The sequence below is a fragment of the Callithrix jacchus genome, chromosome 9 (genome assembly GCF_049354715.1).
Source record: "Callithrix jacchus isolate 240 chromosome 9, calJac240_pri, whole genome shotgun sequence".
Classification (NCBI taxonomy): domain Eukaryota; kingdom Metazoa; phylum Chordata; class Mammalia; order Primates; family Cebidae; genus Callithrix; species Callithrix jacchus.
In genome coordinates this window covers 116,295,517-116,311,588 of record NC_133510.1, presented here as the reverse complement: position 1 = coordinate 116,311,588, position 16,072 = coordinate 116,295,517, and the positions used below count along the sequence as shown (strand labels likewise).

At 50.6% G+C, this 16,072-nt stretch overlaps 1 protein-coding gene across 14 annotated transcripts in view; it reads left to right on the top strand.

Moving 5' to 3' along the window:
• Nucleotides 1-16,072, top strand: part of SLC8B1 (solute carrier family 8 member B1) — a 37,385-nt gene that overhangs the window by 1,689 nt on the left and 19,624 nt on the right. For 10 of the 14 annotated variants that reach the window (XM_054238932.2, XM_054238934.2, XM_054238933.2 and 7 more), the window contains 7 exons: nucleotides 420-657; nucleotides 12,827-12,979; nucleotides 13,068-13,120; nucleotides 13,256-13,314; nucleotides 13,456-13,560; nucleotides 13,643-13,810; nucleotides 15,060-15,167. In XM_054238932.2, coding sequence (XP_054094907.1) covers nucleotides 502-657; nucleotides 12,827-12,979; nucleotides 13,068-13,120; nucleotides 13,256-13,314; nucleotides 13,456-13,560; nucleotides 13,643-13,810; nucleotides 15,060-15,167 — 802 coding nt within the window. In that variant the 5' untranslated portion in view covers nucleotides 420-501. Of the gene's footprint in view, nucleotides 1-419; nucleotides 658-12,826; nucleotides 12,980-13,067; nucleotides 13,121-13,255; nucleotides 13,316-13,455; nucleotides 13,561-13,642; nucleotides 13,811-15,059; nucleotides 15,168-16,072 lie in introns of those variants that run through there. The other 4 variants (XM_078337386.1, XM_078337387.1, XM_078337385.1 and 1 more) reach the window with 2 other exon arrangements.

The following is a 16,072-nucleotide window of genomic DNA, read 5'->3' as shown; positions in this document are numbered from 1 at the left end:
AGTCCACCACTAGTAGGAGGGTTTTTGGTTTTGTTATGAGGGCTTCTGCACTCCTGCTCACTGTCCGCTTTCCACGTGTACCTCACCCAGCTGGCCCCAGAAGCCTGAGACTCTGAATCCTGGCTCAAGTTCCTAGTCCCTTGCAGCCCTGACATTCTGGTCTCAGGCAGGGGCCAGGCAGGGCAGGGTAGGTTTCCATGGGGGCTCAGGAAGAAGGGCATATCTGATCTGATCTGATCTGTACACTGAATGGGCGGGGCCTGGGGTCTCTATGCAGAATGTGGGTTTCTCCATCAGCTTTCCTTTGCCGTGGGGAGGCAGGAAGTCAGTTCCTTAGCTGACAAAGTCTTCAGGCCCCTTTTGCTGGGTCTATGGGTTCTCAGTGACGCTGTCCTCCGCTTCTCACTCCCACCTTGCAGGCAACTGGAGCCACCAGCTGTTTGGAACTGAGCTACTGCAGAAAGGGAAGTGAAGAGTGAGGCCCAGGCCCCGTGGGGCCGGATGGCCGGCAGATGGCTGGATCTGCGCTGGGCACTGAGTGTGCTTTGTGTGCTGCTAATGGTAGAGACAGTGCCTGGGGCCAGGGGCCCATCTACAGGGGCTCACATTAGCCCTCAATTTCCAGCTTCAGGTGTGAACCAGACCCCTGTGGTAGATGTGAGTATCCTGGTTGGAAGCTGGGGTTGGGTGGGGCTGTGTTCCTCCAATCGATAAATATTTATTGAGTACCTACTATGTGCCAGGCACTGCCTGAACCCTGGGATATACCAGGGAACAATACAGACAAAACTCACTACTCTCAAGTAGCTGACAGTTTCCTGAATGGACAGATCAAGAAGTAAATGTATACACTGGGAGACTGAGGCAGGCGGATCACTTGAGGCCAGGAGTTGGAGACCAGCCTGGCCATTGTGGCAAAACCCTGTATCTACTAAAAATACAAAAATTAGCCGGGCATGGTGGTGGGTGCCTGTAATCTTCAGGACCCTGAGGCAGAAGAATCGCTTGAACCTGGGAGGTGGAGGTTGCAGTGAGCCAGGATTACGCCACTGCACTCCAGTCTGAGTGGCAAAGCAAGACTCTGTCTCAAAAAAAAAAAAAGAGAAGTAAGATTATACATTTCAGATGGTGATGTGCTAAGTGCCCTGTACACAATAGCTAAAGTGGTGTGGGGGAGGCCTGAGCATTTTCAACTATTTCAGACCGGGTGGTCATAGACGGCCTCTGTGAGGAGGTGATCTTTGAGGCAAGGCACTGAATGGAGAGAGGAAGCCACCTACATAGACACCCAGGGAAGAGCATTCTGGGCAAAGGGAACAGCAAGTTCAAAGATTCTGGAGCAGGAACAAGGTTAGTGTGTTCCTGGAACGCAGGGAGGCTTGAATGGCTGGAACAGAGCAAGTGAGAGGATGAATGTTAAGAGAGAAGGATGGAGAGGTAACAGTGGGCAGATGACAAAAGGCCTTACAGGCTATGGCTAGGAGGTGAGAGTTGTTTTTGCATTAGCAGGGAGCCAATGGAAGGTTTTAAGCAGAGGGTACCAAAATCTGTGTTCGAGTTCTTTAGAGGGACAGGATTAGTAGGATAGATGTATACACAAAGCGGAGTTTATTAAGGAATATTGACTCACATGATCACAGGGTGAGGTCGCACAATAGGCCAGCTGCCAGCTGAAGACCAAGGAAGTCAGTGTGAGTCCCCAAACCTCAAAAGTAGGGAAGTCGACAGTGCAGCCTCCATTCTGGCTGAAGGTCCGAGAGCCCCGAAGCTGGAGAACCTGGAGTCTGATGTTTGAGGACAGGAAGCATCCAGCACGGGAGGCTGCGGTAGCCTGGAAGGCCAAGCCAGTCAGCTCTCCACATTCTTCTGCCTGCTTTCATTCTGGCTGCGCTGGTAGCTGATTCGATTGTGCCCACCTAGATTGAGGGTGGGTCTGCCTCTCCCGGTCTGCTGACTCAGTTTTTTTTTTTGAGAACAGTCTCACTCTATACCTGGCTGAAGTGCAGTGGCACAATCTCAGCTCACTGCAATCTCCACCTCCCGAGTTCAAGCGATTCTCATGCTCAGCCTCCCCAATATTTGGGATTACAGGCACACACCACCATGCCCAGCTCATTATTTTTATATTTATTTATTTATTTATTTATTTGAGATGGAGTTTCACTGTTGTTACCCAGACTGGAGTGCAATGGCATGATCTCAGCTCACCATGATCTCTGCCTCCTGGGTTCAAGCAATTCTCCTGCCTCAGCCTCCCGAGTAGCTGGGACTACAGGTGCGCACCACCATGCCCAGCTAATTTTTGTATTTTTAGTAGAGACGGGGTTTCACCTTGTTGACCAGGAGGGTCTCGATCTCTTGACCTCGTGATCCACCCACCATGGCCTCCCAAAGTGCTGGGATTATAGGCCTGAGCCACCGTGCCCAGCCTATTATTATTTTTTAAGACAGGGTTTCACCATATTGGTCAGGCAGGTCTCAAACTTCTGATCTCAGGTGATCCGCCTGCCTCAGCCTCCCAAAGTGCTGGGATTACAGGCCTGAGCCACCAAACTCAGCCAGCAAATGTGACTCTCCTGTGACAGCACCCTCACAGACACACCCAAGAACAGTACTTTGCATCCTTCAGTCCAATCAAGTTGACACTCAGTATTAATCATTACAAAGAGGGATGTCAAAATCTGATTTATTTCTTTAAGGGATCTCTTTGGCTGCTCTGGGGAAAATGGATTGAGGGGGAGTGGGTTGTAGCAGGGAGACCCGTGGGGAGGCTCCTGCAGCCATCCAGGTGAGCCATGGTGGTTATGGGAGATGGGAGAAAGTGGGGGGATTTGGAGTCAATGTCAGAGGCACAGTGAGTGGGACATATGGACGGATTAGCCTGCAGGGGTGCATAGTGGTAGGAGAAAGAGGAGTCGTGGATGGCTCCAGGTTTCTGGCCTGATCAACTGAGGGTCTGCTAGTGCTGTGATTTGAATGGGGAACATTGAGGGAGGACCGATGACGCTGGAGTTAGAGGTAAGAGGCCTTCCTCCCAGGGCAGGGGTGGCATGGTCCGTGGAGACAGGCCACAGAGAACTTGTGTCTTTCCACTCTGATGTCTAAGGGAAGAAGAGGGCACAGCAGATCTGGAGTGCAGGAACAAAGGCCGGACTGCTCAAGATGACCTCCTGGAGTCCCCTCCAGCTGCCAGGGGCTGGAGTTCTTACCATTTCTTCAGCAGGAATCCCAAACTCAAACTGATGGGCAGAGCATATTCCATACCCATAGCAACTTTATGAGGCTGCAACGTGCCTTCAAGTTCACCCTCCGAAGCAGCCAACAGACAATTAAGGCCATTTTACAGATGGGGAAGTGGTTTGTGGTTACTGTGCTTATAAAATTGAGTGCTGCCTCTTGGAGCGTGCTCCTTGTGGGCAGGAAAACTGGGAGATCACAGCAGATAATTGTGCCAGATAATCTCTCCAAGCGATTGAGCACTTAGGTCAGCACTGTGCTCACAAGTCCTCTCCAAACCCCATGAGGTGGGCGTGATTATCTCCGTGCTATAGATGAAGACTCCGAGGTTCAGGTAGGTAAGGATGGCCAGGAAGAGAGTGGCAGAGCCAGGATGAGAACTCTTGGCTGCTTCATGCTAAATCCACGCCCTTCCCCTTTTGTCCACTGCCTCCCAGGACAGATGGGGTGGCTGACATTTTGGAAGTCCCCACCATCCAGGGAGCCTGCAGGCTGGGAAAGGCCTCCCAACCCCTTACCTTAGGTCCTTTTCAAGGAGTCACTAATGCAACAAATATTTATTGAGCACCTACTATGTGCCAGGGCCTGTGCCATGTGCTGGGGGAATAGCAGGGAGCAGAGCGACCTGGTCCTTGCCCTCCTGGAGTTTATACTCTAGTGGGGTCATGGGTGAGCAGCAAGTCAACAAATCATTCCACAGGGTGAGGAGGGGGCGGCTGCTTTGCTTAGGCTATCATGGAAGGCCTCTCTGAGGACATGACATTTTGACTGAGACCTGAGAATGGTGTTGTTGAGGATCCAGGGGAAGAGAGGGATCAGTAGATGCAAAGACCCTGGGGCAGGAGAATAATGACAGATTTCACAGAGTGGCTGCAACAGTGAGCCAGAGAGAAGGTAGGGAGACCAGGCAGGTGAAAACGGGGGCCAGATCAGGTCCTGGAGGCTACTGCAGACTTGGCTGTCAGTGGGAGGAAGGTGGGAGCCATGGGAGGCTTTAGAGCGCAGGAGGATGTGATCTGATGTAAGTTTTCATAAGAATCCCAAGGCATCGAGTCTGTTACCCTTTCCTGTCATGCCTGACCCCTGTGTGCACCTCTCTAGGTTGCCTGGGACTGAGTTAGTGATACAGGAAAGAGGGTGGGAGGGAGTGGAAGGACAGCGAAGTCAGCCCCCACTCCAGCAGACGAAGAGCAATCCTCCTTACTCTGCCTCTCTCCAGCAGAGAGCTGGGGAGGGGTCCTGAGGGGCCTGGGGGAGGGCTGTGCAGCTCAGGGAGGGTGGAGCAAGGCCGACTTCACAAGGATGTGATTTTGGAGACCAGCTTTGGAGGAGCTGCCTTGCTGAGTCACTCTGCTGGCAGGGAGATGGAGTGTCTTCCAGCATCCTCCCTGGCTGACCCCCAGGACAGGGAGGGGGACGACAGGACGATGAGGAGAGGGCAGGAAATGGAGGCTGCCCCTGCTCAGTTGGGCAGTTTCCTCAGTAGCTTCAGCTGGTCACTCTCAGGCAGAGCTGAGTTTGGAGCCACTTCTCAGTGGTGGACTGTGTGCTCCTGGACAAGCCACTCATCTGTGAAGTGAAAACAATTGTGCCAACCTCCTGGGTCTCTGATCAAGTCTGAATGAGTGAGATGATGCCCCGCACAGTGTGTGGCACAGCTGTAGGAGGGCCTGCTCTGCCAGGCACAGTGGGAGGGGCAAGTGGTAAGCAAGTCTATAATCCTCAGCACTTTGGGAGGCCAAGGCGGGAGGATCCTTGAGGTCAGGAATTCGAGACCAGCCTGGTCAACATGGCAAAACCCTGTCTCTACTAAAATACAAAAATTACCTGGATGTGGTGGTGGGCACCTATAATCCCAGCTACTCGGGAGGCTGAGGCAGGAGAATCGCTTGAACCCGGGGGGGTGGAGGTTGCAGTGAGCTGAGATCGCGCCACCGCCCTCCAGCCTGGGTGATGGAGTGAGACTTCATCTCAAAAAAGAAAAAAAGTCTGGGATTCTACAAGGAAGAGGTGATTCTAAACATGATTCCAATCGAGTAATTCTAAACACAAGCCCTGTAATCCCAGTGCTTGAGGCTTTGAAGGAGAAGACCTGGGTTAATGAGCGCTTACAGCAACTGGGAGGTCCACCTAGGCTGGGAGTAGTCAGGGAGGGCTTCCTGAAGAAGCATCCTGAGAACTAAGAATTGGAGTTGTGCCCCAGGCAGAAAGAACAGCATGTGCTAAATCTGGACTAATGCCAGGAGGGTCTGAACATACCAGGACCTGACAGCTGACCAGATGAACTAAACTGGATACCACGGACCAAAAGCAGGCAAAGTAGGACTCTTTAGCAGCTGGAGGAGGGAGCACTTTAAAAAGAGCCCTTCTGGTAAGATTGGGGGTAGGAGGCCAGAAGGGAACCTCTGCAGTTGTTCTCTGCGATGGTGGAGATGGAAGGAAGGGATGAATTCAAGTATTGTTTAAGAGAGACATTTTTTTGGCCAGGCTTGGTGGCCCACCCGTGTAATCCTAGCACAGTGGGAGGCTGAGGCGGAAGGATCACTTGAGCCCAGGAGTTCAAGGCTAGCCTGGCCAAAATGGCATGACCCCCTTCTCAACAAAAAATTTGAAAATTAGCCTGGTGTGATGCACACCTGTGGTGCCAGCTACTCAGGTGTGCTTGAGGCTGGGAGGTTGAGGCTGGAGTGAGCTGTGAACATGCCACTGCACTGCATCCTGGGAGACAGAGCGAGAACCTCAGCCTGGGAGACAGAGCAAGAACCTCAGCCTGGGAGACAGAAAAAAAAAAAAGGGAAAATTAAAACTTAGATGATAATCAACCTTTTTTTTTTTTTTTTTTTGAGGTGGAGTCTCACTCTGTCGCCTAGGCTGGAGTGCAGTGACATGATCTCAGCTCACAGCAACCTCTGCCTCCCGAGTCTAAGGGATTCTCCTGCCTCAGCCTCCTGAGTAGCTGCGATTGCAGGCGCCTGCCACCACGCCTGTCTTATTTTTTGTATTTTTAGTAGAGACAGGGTTTCACCATGTTGGTCAGTCTGGCCTTGAACTCCTGATCTCAGGTAATCCGCCTGCCTCCGCCTCCCAAAGAGCTGGGATTACAGGAGTAAGGCACCGCGCCCGCCCAATTTTTTTTTTTTTTTTGAGGCAGAGTCTTGGTCTATTGCCCAGTCTGGAGTACAGTGGGCAGTGGTGGGATCTTAACTCACTGCAACCTCCACCTCCTAGGTTCAAGTGATTCATCTGCCTCAGCCTCCTGAGTAGCCGAGAACACAGGGGCACACCACCACGCCTGGCTAATTTTTATATTTTTAGTGGAGATGGAGTTTCACCATGTTGGCCAGGCTGATCTCGAACTCCTGGCCTCAAGCACTGGGATTACAAGTGTGAGCCACCATGCCTGGCCTCCATGTCCTTATTCTGTTCTTATCTAGGCACGTGGGTGTTATTGTCCGCATTATACAGAGGAGAAAACAGGTTACTTTACTTGTCCAAGATCACTCACCTAGAAGGATGCAAATTTTTCAACCAGGCAGTTTCTTGAGAGGGGGCTCAGTAGAGGGAGCTGTACTGCCTTCCAGTATGGCTGTTATTGTTGCTCCTCCCAGAGGAGCAGATGGCAGCCTGCCTGCTTCCCCGGCCCCCATCTAGGGTCCTCCCTCCTTGTGCTAGGCGGGGCCCTCTTTGTCAGAAACCCCTTGGGTGTCTTTTTCTCCCTGGGAAATTCCTGGGCCCCAACAAAGCCACAGGCCCAGGCTTCGGGCAGGACTGAAACCCTCCCACTCCCAGTGTGGAGGGAGCCCAGCCTAACTTTTGCTTTTAGGTGGGAGGTGGGAATGGGATGAGGGAATCTCAGGACAGAAACCTGAGTCTTGCATCTGCATGTTTCGGTGGGAATAGTTGCTGGAGATTCCCAGGCCTGGGTTGGGATGTGCACACCATCACTCCAGCCTGGGGTACAGATGTTCTCTGTAAAAAGCCAGATAGTTGGGCTGGGCATGGTGGCTCACATCTGTACCTCCAGCTACTTGGGAGGTTGAAGTGGGGGAATTCATTGAGCCTAAGAGTTTGAGGCTGCAGTGAGCTGTAATCATGCTTCTGTACTCCAGCCTGGGCAGGAGCAAGACCTTGTCTCTAAAAAAAGAAGAGAGAGAGAGAGAAAGAAAGAAAGAGGCAGGGCATGGTGCTCACACCTGTAATCCTAGCACTTTGAGAGGCTGAGGTGGGTGGATCACTTGAGGCCAGGAGTTTGAGACTAGCCTGGCCAACATGGTGAAACCCCATGTCTACTAAAAATACAAAAATTAGTCAGGCATGGGGCACACGCCTGTGATTCCAGTTCCTTGGCTGAGTCAGGAGAATCACTTGAACCCGGGAGGCAGAGGTTGCAGTGAGCCGAGATCATGCCAGTGCACTCTGGCCTGGGTGACAGCAAGATTCCATCTCAAAACAAAAATAGAAAAGAAAGGAAAGAAAGATACAGTAAGAGCTAGACAGTGACTATTCTCAGCTTTGTGGGCCACATGGTTTCTGCAACCTCTCACTGCCCTCACAGTGCCCGAGCAGCCACAGAGAGCACATAAATGAATGGGTGTGGCTGGGCCCCGGTACATATTTATGGATGTAGAAGTTCGAATTGTATATAATTTTACATGCCATGAAAAATTCTTTCGATTTATGTCTCCCAGCCTTTTAAAAATCTAAGACTCATTCTTGGCTTGCAGGCTCTGCACAGTCAGATGGTGGCTGGATGTGGTCCAGGGGCTGAAGTTTGCTGACCCTTGGCTCACCCATGTGTTAAAGGGGAATCATTCCATTTGCCGGGCAGGAGTGTTAGAAAGGCTACACAAAATCATGTAGTCATTCAAGCAGCCATTAACACAAATGGATTAAGCCCCTGCTACGGGCCAGGCTCTGGGAAAATACAGGAATGCAGACGGAAAAATTCAGGCCAGGTTTGGTGGCTCACGCCTATAATCCCAGCACATTGGGAGGCTGAGGTGGGAGGATGGCTTGAGGCCAGGAGTTCGAGACCAGCCTAGGCAACGTGGCGAGATCTCCAACTCTCTTTCTTTTTTCTTTCTTTTTTTTTTTAGACAGGGTTTTGCTCTTGTCGCCCAGGCTGGTATGCAATGGCACGATCTCCGCTCATTGCAACCTCCGCCTCCCAGGTTCAAGCAACTTTCCTGCCTCAGCCTCCTGAGTAGCTGGGATTATGGGTGCATGCCACCACACCCAGCTAATTTTTGTATTTTTAGTTGAGACAGGGTTTCACCATGTTGGCCAGGCTGGTCTCGAACTCCTGACCTCAGGTGATCTGCCCACTTCGGCCTGCCGAAATGCCTGGATTACAGGCACGAGCCACCGCACCTGGCCCTCGAGACCTCCATCTCTACAAAAAATAATTAAAAAAAAATTAGCTGGGCGTGGTGATGCATGCCTATAGTCCCAGCTCCTCAAGGCAAAGGCAGGAGGATCACATGAGCCCAGGAGTTCGAGGTTGAAGTGAGCCATGATCACCCCACTGCACTCCAGTCTGAGTGACAGAGCACCTTGTCTCTAAAATAGTAACATTCAGTAAACAAGGTAATGAACAAAATAAAGATTGTGATAACTGCCACGAAGGCAAAAATTGGGTGCTAATAGTGGGGAATAACTGCTTTACATAGAAAGTCTCCGAGGAGGGCAAATTTGAACACCTGTAATTTCATTTGATTCCTCTATCAATGGGGTTGGCATAATTAGTCCCGTTTTACAAATGAGACTGAAGCTCAAAGAGGAAGGGAATTGCTACAGATACAGCTCTTAGATGGTGGAGCCGGCTGAGCGTGGTGGCTTATGCCTGTAATCCCAGCACTTTGGTAGGCCAAGGTGGGCGGATCACTTGAGGTCAGGAGTTCAAGACCAGCCTGGCCAACATGGTGAAACCCTGTCTTTACCAAAAAACATAAAAATTAGCCAGGTGTGGGTGTTGCATGCATGTAGTCTCAGCTACTCAGGAGGCTGGGGCAGGAAAATCACTTGCACCCAACAGGTAGAGGTTGCAGTGAGCCAAGATCACACCACTGCACTCCAGCGTAGGCAACAGAGCGAGACTGTCTCAAAGGAGAAAAGGGGATGGGCGTGGTGGCTCATACCTGTAATCCCAGCACTCTGGGAGGCCAAGGTGGGCAGGTTACTTGAGGTCAGAAGTTTGAGACCATCCTGGCCAATGTGGTGAAACCCCATTTCTACTAAAATATAAAAATTAGCTGGGTGTATTGACGGGTGCCTGTGGTCCCAGCTACTTGAGAGGCTGAGGTATGAGAAACAGTTGAACCAGGGAGGCAGAGGTTGCGGTGAGCTGAGATCATGCCGTTGCACTCCAGCCTGGGTGACAGAGTGAGACTCCAACTCAAAAAAAAAAAAAAAGGCCGAATTGAGTGGCTGAGTGGATATTATGCTCAGGCTGTCCTGATCTAAAAAAAAGTATTTGGGTGTTTTTTTTGTTTGTTTTGTTTTTTGTTTATTTTGACAGGGCCTTGCTCTCACCCAGGCTGGAGAGCAGTGGTGCCATCATAGCTCACTGCAACCTCAATCTCCCGGACTCAAGCAATTCTCTTACCTCAGTCTCTGAAGCAGTCGGGACCACAGGCATGTGCCACCATGCCTGGCTCATTTTTAAATTTTTTTGTAGTAATGGGGTCTTACCATGTTACCCAAGTTAGTCTCAAACTCCTGGGCTTAAGTGATCCTCCTGCCTCAGCATCCCAAAGTGTTTGGATTACAGGCATGAGCCAGTGTCCCCGACCACAGATTTTGTCTTCCCCATTGGTGTGTGCTTTCTGAGGGCACGGCACTGTAGAAAGATTGAGGGGGTTTAGCCTCTGCTCAGGGGATACTGTGTGGTGGGCAGAGCTCTTAGCAAAAATTGGTGAGAAGGCCAGAGGCTCAGAGAGAAGAAATCTTGCCTCCAGTTTGGTGTTGGTGGGAGTTGAGAGAGGGCTTGTGGAGGAGGCGGAACTGTGGTTTGACAAAGCTTTAAAAAAATTATAATGAAATATACATAACCTAAAATTTACTGTCTTAACTTTTTTTTTTTTTGAGTCTTACTTTGTCACCTGCTGGAGTGCAGTGGTGTGATCTTGACTCACTGCAACCTTCGCCTCCTGGGTTCAAATGATTCTCCTGCCTCAGCCTCCTGAGTAGCTGGGGTTACAGGTGCACACCACCACACCCGGCTAATTTTTGTATTTTTAGTAGAGATGGGGTTTCCCCATGTTGACCAGGCTGGTCTTGAATTCCTGATCTCAAGTGATCCACCTCCCTCGGCCTCCCAACGAGCTGGGATGACAGGCGTGAGCCACCGCACCTGGACAGGCTTGTACTTTAACCATGGCATTCCTATCGCATTGATCATACGGCTGCTCGTAGCACATGGTGGCACATGTCTGTGGTCCCAACTACTTCAGAGACTGAGGTAAGAGAATTGCTTGAGTCCGGGAGATTGAGGTTGCAGTGAGCTATGATGGCACCACTGCTCTCCAGCCTGGGTGAGAGCAAGGCCCTGTCAAAATAAACAAAAAACAATCATACGGCTGCTCGTAGCCCGTGCTGGTGCAGACTTGTGAGAATTGCTTATGTCCCATTCCTGGGGAGAGTGTACACAGGTGGAGCTTGGGCAGGGCATTCGGGCACAATCCAGCAATGTTGAAGATCCCCCGTCAGGACCTTGACAGTTTCTTTTGGACTGTACTATTTTGTTGGGCGTTTGTTGACTTCCAGTTGCCAGTTTATTGTTCTACAACCATGTATAAGTATAGTAAGCGAGAGGTGCCGGTGAACGAAAACCTCCATCCAGCAATCCTCACCCAGTGGCTGATGGGAGTTGGTGTATAAATACCCCAGGTCCCTTGCCCCCAGGTGAAGCTCATGGTGGTGGTAACTGGCTCAACCCAGCTTTCACTGGCAGTTATCCCCTCTCTGTACCACTTCTTTTCTCCTATTTCTTTTCTTTTTTTTTTTTATTTTGAGACAGGGTCTCACTCTGTCACCCAGACTGGAGTGCAGTGGCACAATCATAGCTCTCTGCAACTTTGACCTTCCAGGCTCAGGTGATAGCTCGGACTACAGGCGTATGCCACCAAGCTCAGCTAATTTTTTGTGTTTTTTGTAGAGAGAGGTTTTGCCATGTTGCCCAGGCTAGTGTTGAACTCCTGGGGTCAGGTGATCCTGCAGCCTCAGCCTCCCAAAATGCTGCCATTACAGGCATGAGCCACCGCACCCGAGCTCACTTCCCTTTCTCTGTGTTTGTGTTCCTTCGCTCTCCCAAACACACTGTGTCTATCTCAGTCTTTGAGTCAGCTTCTGGAGGAACCCAGACCTGGATGCCCTCTGACTCAGCACTTTCACTTCTCAAATCCTCTCTGACAACATTTTTCTCTCGTGTGCTCAGAGAGTCATGTGTGAAGAAGTTCACCGGTTATATTGAAAAATTAGACATACCCAATTGCCCAGTAGGGAAATGGTTAAAATGGTTACCTCAGTGGTGTATCACCCGTAGCACGAAATACTCTGCTATGGTAAAAGACTCCTCGGGAGGCAGGGGAGAACACTGGGTTCTGGTGCCTCAAACTGCCTGGGTTCCAACCCTGACTCTCCCATTGAGTGTACATGGGCATTGTCTCAGTCTCCTTGTCTGTTTAATGGGCAGGATAGTAGTTCCTTCCTCGCATATTATTGTGGAGAGTAATTGAGATACTTTTTTTTTTTTGAGACAGGATTTCTGTTGCCCAGGCTGAATGCAGTGCTGCAGTCACAGTTACTGCAGCCTCAACTTCCGGGCTCAGGCGATCCTCCCACCTCAATCTCCTGAGTAGCTGGGACTACACATGCACATCACCATGCCTAGCTAATTTTTTTTTTCAGAGATGGGGTCTTGCTATATTGTCCAGGCTGGTCTTGAAATCCTGGGTTCAAGCAATCCTCCCACCTCAACCTCCCAAAGTGCTAGGGTTATAGGCATGAACCACTGCACCCAGCCCTCAAAGAATTATTATACAGATTAATTGAGATACATTTTAAGCTCTTAGCACTATGCTTGGCATATAGAAATCACTATAGTATGTTTCAAATTCTGTGTATTAATTGTGTATGTGTGTATTAAGTGTGTGTGTGTGTGTGTGTGTGTGTGTGTATAATGGTAAAAGCAAATTATAGAAATGAGATTTAGGACGGAGCCATTTCTGTTAAACAAGACAAAGTATGTAATAGGGTATATGTATAAATATAATTGATCTGAGAAATGTCTGTAAAGATGTGCTTCAAACTAATTATGGTGGAACCACTGGAAAGGGGAGATTATGGAGGGCAGGGATAAGAAAGCAGAATTTAGAAATCTTTATTATTTTTTTAAAAATGTATTCATGAATTACTTGTATCAATTTCAAACAGATGTTTATTTTTAAATTTAAATTGCCTAGTTGCCACCCAGAGGGTATGATGGCCTTGGAGACCAGGCTGGAGGGACATTATTTTTAGCTGCTTAGATAGGCCTAGTCCAGTCCTCAGGGAGGTCTCTGACTCTGATGTCCCCCTCGTCTTCCTGCAGTGTCGCAAGGTGTGTGGCCTGAATGTCTCTGACCGCTGTGACTTCATCCGGACCAACCCTGACTGCCACAGTGATGGGGGCTACCTGGACTACCTGGAGGGCATCTTCTGCCACTTCCCTCCCCACCTCCTCCCTCTGGCTGTCACCCTCTATGTGAGGCCCTGCCCCTGGGGGGCTGGTGAGAGGGGCTGGTGGCCCTGGCTGGACTTGACTCTCCCTTCCCCACTGGCTCCCCACCCAGGTTTCCTGGCTGCTCTACCTATTTCTGATTCTGGGAGTCACCGCGGCCAAGTTGTGAGTTTGGGCCTGGGCTCTGGTCTGGCTTATCGATGGGAGGAGGGGCCCCAGGAGCCAGATATTCAGTCACCCTGTGTTTGGGGGAAGGATAGGTCACTATGGAAATGCTTCCTGTCTGCTTTTTCTCCATAGTTTTTGCCCCAACTTGTCGGCCATTTCCACCACACTCAAGCTCTCCCACAACGTGGCAGTATCCTTTTGTCCAGTGTCCTGTGCCCTGGAGGGAGGGCAGTTGTGGGGAGGCTAGGGGACATGGTGGTGGCACATGGCCCAGGTAAGGCCTGGGTGGGCTGCAGCTGTGACCCTGGCCCCCCTTGACATACACCCCCATGGTGTCACCTTCCTGGCATTTGGAAATGGTGCACCTGACATCTTCAGTGCCCTGGTGGCCTTCTCCGACCCACACACAGCCGGCCTGGCCCTTGGGGCACTGTTCGGTGAGAGCAGCCCCGGTGAGGGGGGTGGGCGAAGCAGCAGGAGAGGGTACAGGGCAGCTGAGATCTGGCATCATCTCCCCAGGCGCTGGTGTGCTGGTTACCACGGTGGTGGCCGGAGGCATCACCATCCTGCACCCCTTCATGGCCGCCTCCAGGCCCTTCTTCAGGGACATTGTTTTCTACATGGTGGCTGTGTTCCTGACCTTCATCATGCTCTTCCGTGGCAGGGTCACGCTGCCGTGGGCTCTGGGTAAGCAGCTGTGGGGCTCAGGTGGGAGATTCCAGGGCTGATGGGCAAGAGGTTTAGGAGGTGCCTGGGACAGAGGGATGTGAGGGGTGATCAGTGGGGGTCTTGATTTGATGACAAGTGACAGAAACCCTTCTCAAGCCAGCTTGAGCAAAAAATGGGAACATGTGGGTCACATAACTAAAGAGGCCTGGCAGAGCTGGGGGCTGGGGAGGGAGTATTCAAGCTTCAGAATTTTTTGGCCAGGCCTGGCGGTTCACACCTATCATCCCAGGACTTTGGGAGGCTGAGGTAGGAGGATCACTTTGGCTCAGGAGTTTGAAACCAGCCTGGATAGTGAGACTCCATCTCTAATAATAGAAAAAAGAACTAGCTAGGCATGTTGATGTGTTCCTGTGGCCTCGGCTACTCAGAAATGAAGGGCAGGAGGATCCCTGGGGCCTAGGAGTTCGAGACTGCAGTGAGCCATGATTGTACCACTGCGCTCCAGCCTGGGCAACAGAGCAAGACTGTGTCTCAAGAAAAAAAAGTTACATAATTTCCAATTTTAACAAGCAGTACAGGTGGGATCTAACTGGGGCTACCCGGATGGTGACGGCAAGCATGCTCCCTGCAGACGGCTCCAGGGGGATGAATGGAGGGACAATTTGTACAGAAGGATAATGAAACCCACAGGGGACACTGAGATGCAAGATACCCAGGGGCCAGCAACAGTGGGAGCTGTGACCACACCCATCCCCCGTGGCAGAAGGGGCAGGGAATGGGGTGGCAGAGCCCATTGAGAGCTGGAGGGCTGGAGGCCTGGAGATACACTGAAGAGGGTCACAGGCCCTGCCAGAGACACCCAGCAGGGAAGGAGTAGGAAGAAATACTCCAAACTCCCAAGGCTTCTGATTTCCTGTCTGGCCTCCCATTGGCGGAACCTGGCTGTAGCCAGAGCTGCAGGGCTGCCTCCTCCCAGGGCCCAGAGTGGGACACTGACCCTTAGTGCTCGAATGGGGGCCTGAAAGTCATTTACTGTGCCTGGTGTTACCTCCTCAATTACAAGGGAGACAGGAAGGGAGATGGTCCTGGGAGGCGGGAGGAAGGAGTGAAGAGCTCAAGGAAAAGGCCATTTGCCCACTGGTGCCGGGCTGGGCTGATACATGTTGCCACCACTAACATGCACCAGTGATAGATAGAACTGCCAGCCCTTGTTCTCTGGACCTGCAGCCAGGACACCGCTTGGTGACAGCCTGCACCCTGTCTACAGGTTACCTGGGCTTCTATGTGTTCTACGTGGTCACTGTGATTCTCTGTACCTGGATCTACCGATGGCAACGGAGAGGATCCTTGGTCTACTCCATGCCAGTTACTCCAGGTAGGAGTCTGCATCAGACCTCAGAGAGGACCAGTGGGGAATAGGAGCCTCTGTGCCCTTCACTGCTGCCCTGGGTCTCTTGAGGCCGTTGTCCCCACCAAGCTCATCTCCTCTTCACCATGTTGGCCAGGATAGTCTTGATCTCTTGGCTTCATGATCCTCCCACTTCAGCCTCCGAAAGTGCTGGGATTACAGGCATGCACCACCACGCCTGGCCTCTTTATGCTTTCTCTACTCATTCTGCTGAGGTCCTGCCTCTATGCTTCCACTGGTGCCCGTGAGCATCCTCATCTCCTGCAGGTTCAAGTTCGCTCCTTCTTCCTCCATGCAATTGCTAGGGCAATCTCTCTAAGAATTGACACTGCTCCCTGCCCTGATGTTTCCCACCACTCTCAGGGTAAAATACAAATGCTGCCATGACAGGGACACTGAGAAATAAAAAATAATTACAAAGAAATCAATAGTATTCAAACATAGTCATATACACAAATACATGCACACATACAAATACACAAGTCACACACTTAGACAAATACATGCACACATATACATACATGCACACACACAAATACAACTCACATATATGCACACACATCCAACATAGACAAATACATGCACACATATATAACACACAGATATACAACTCATATACATATACAGATATACAAATATACAGCTTACACACATATACATGCACACACATACATGCACACAAATACATGAACATACATATACCCCACATATAGACAAATACATGCACTTACACAACACATACACAAATACGTGTACACAACACACAACACATATGAATATATGCACATATGCAACACAAATACATGCACACATGTACACAGCACACATACACAATACATACACAAATGTGTACATACAATATATATATGAAT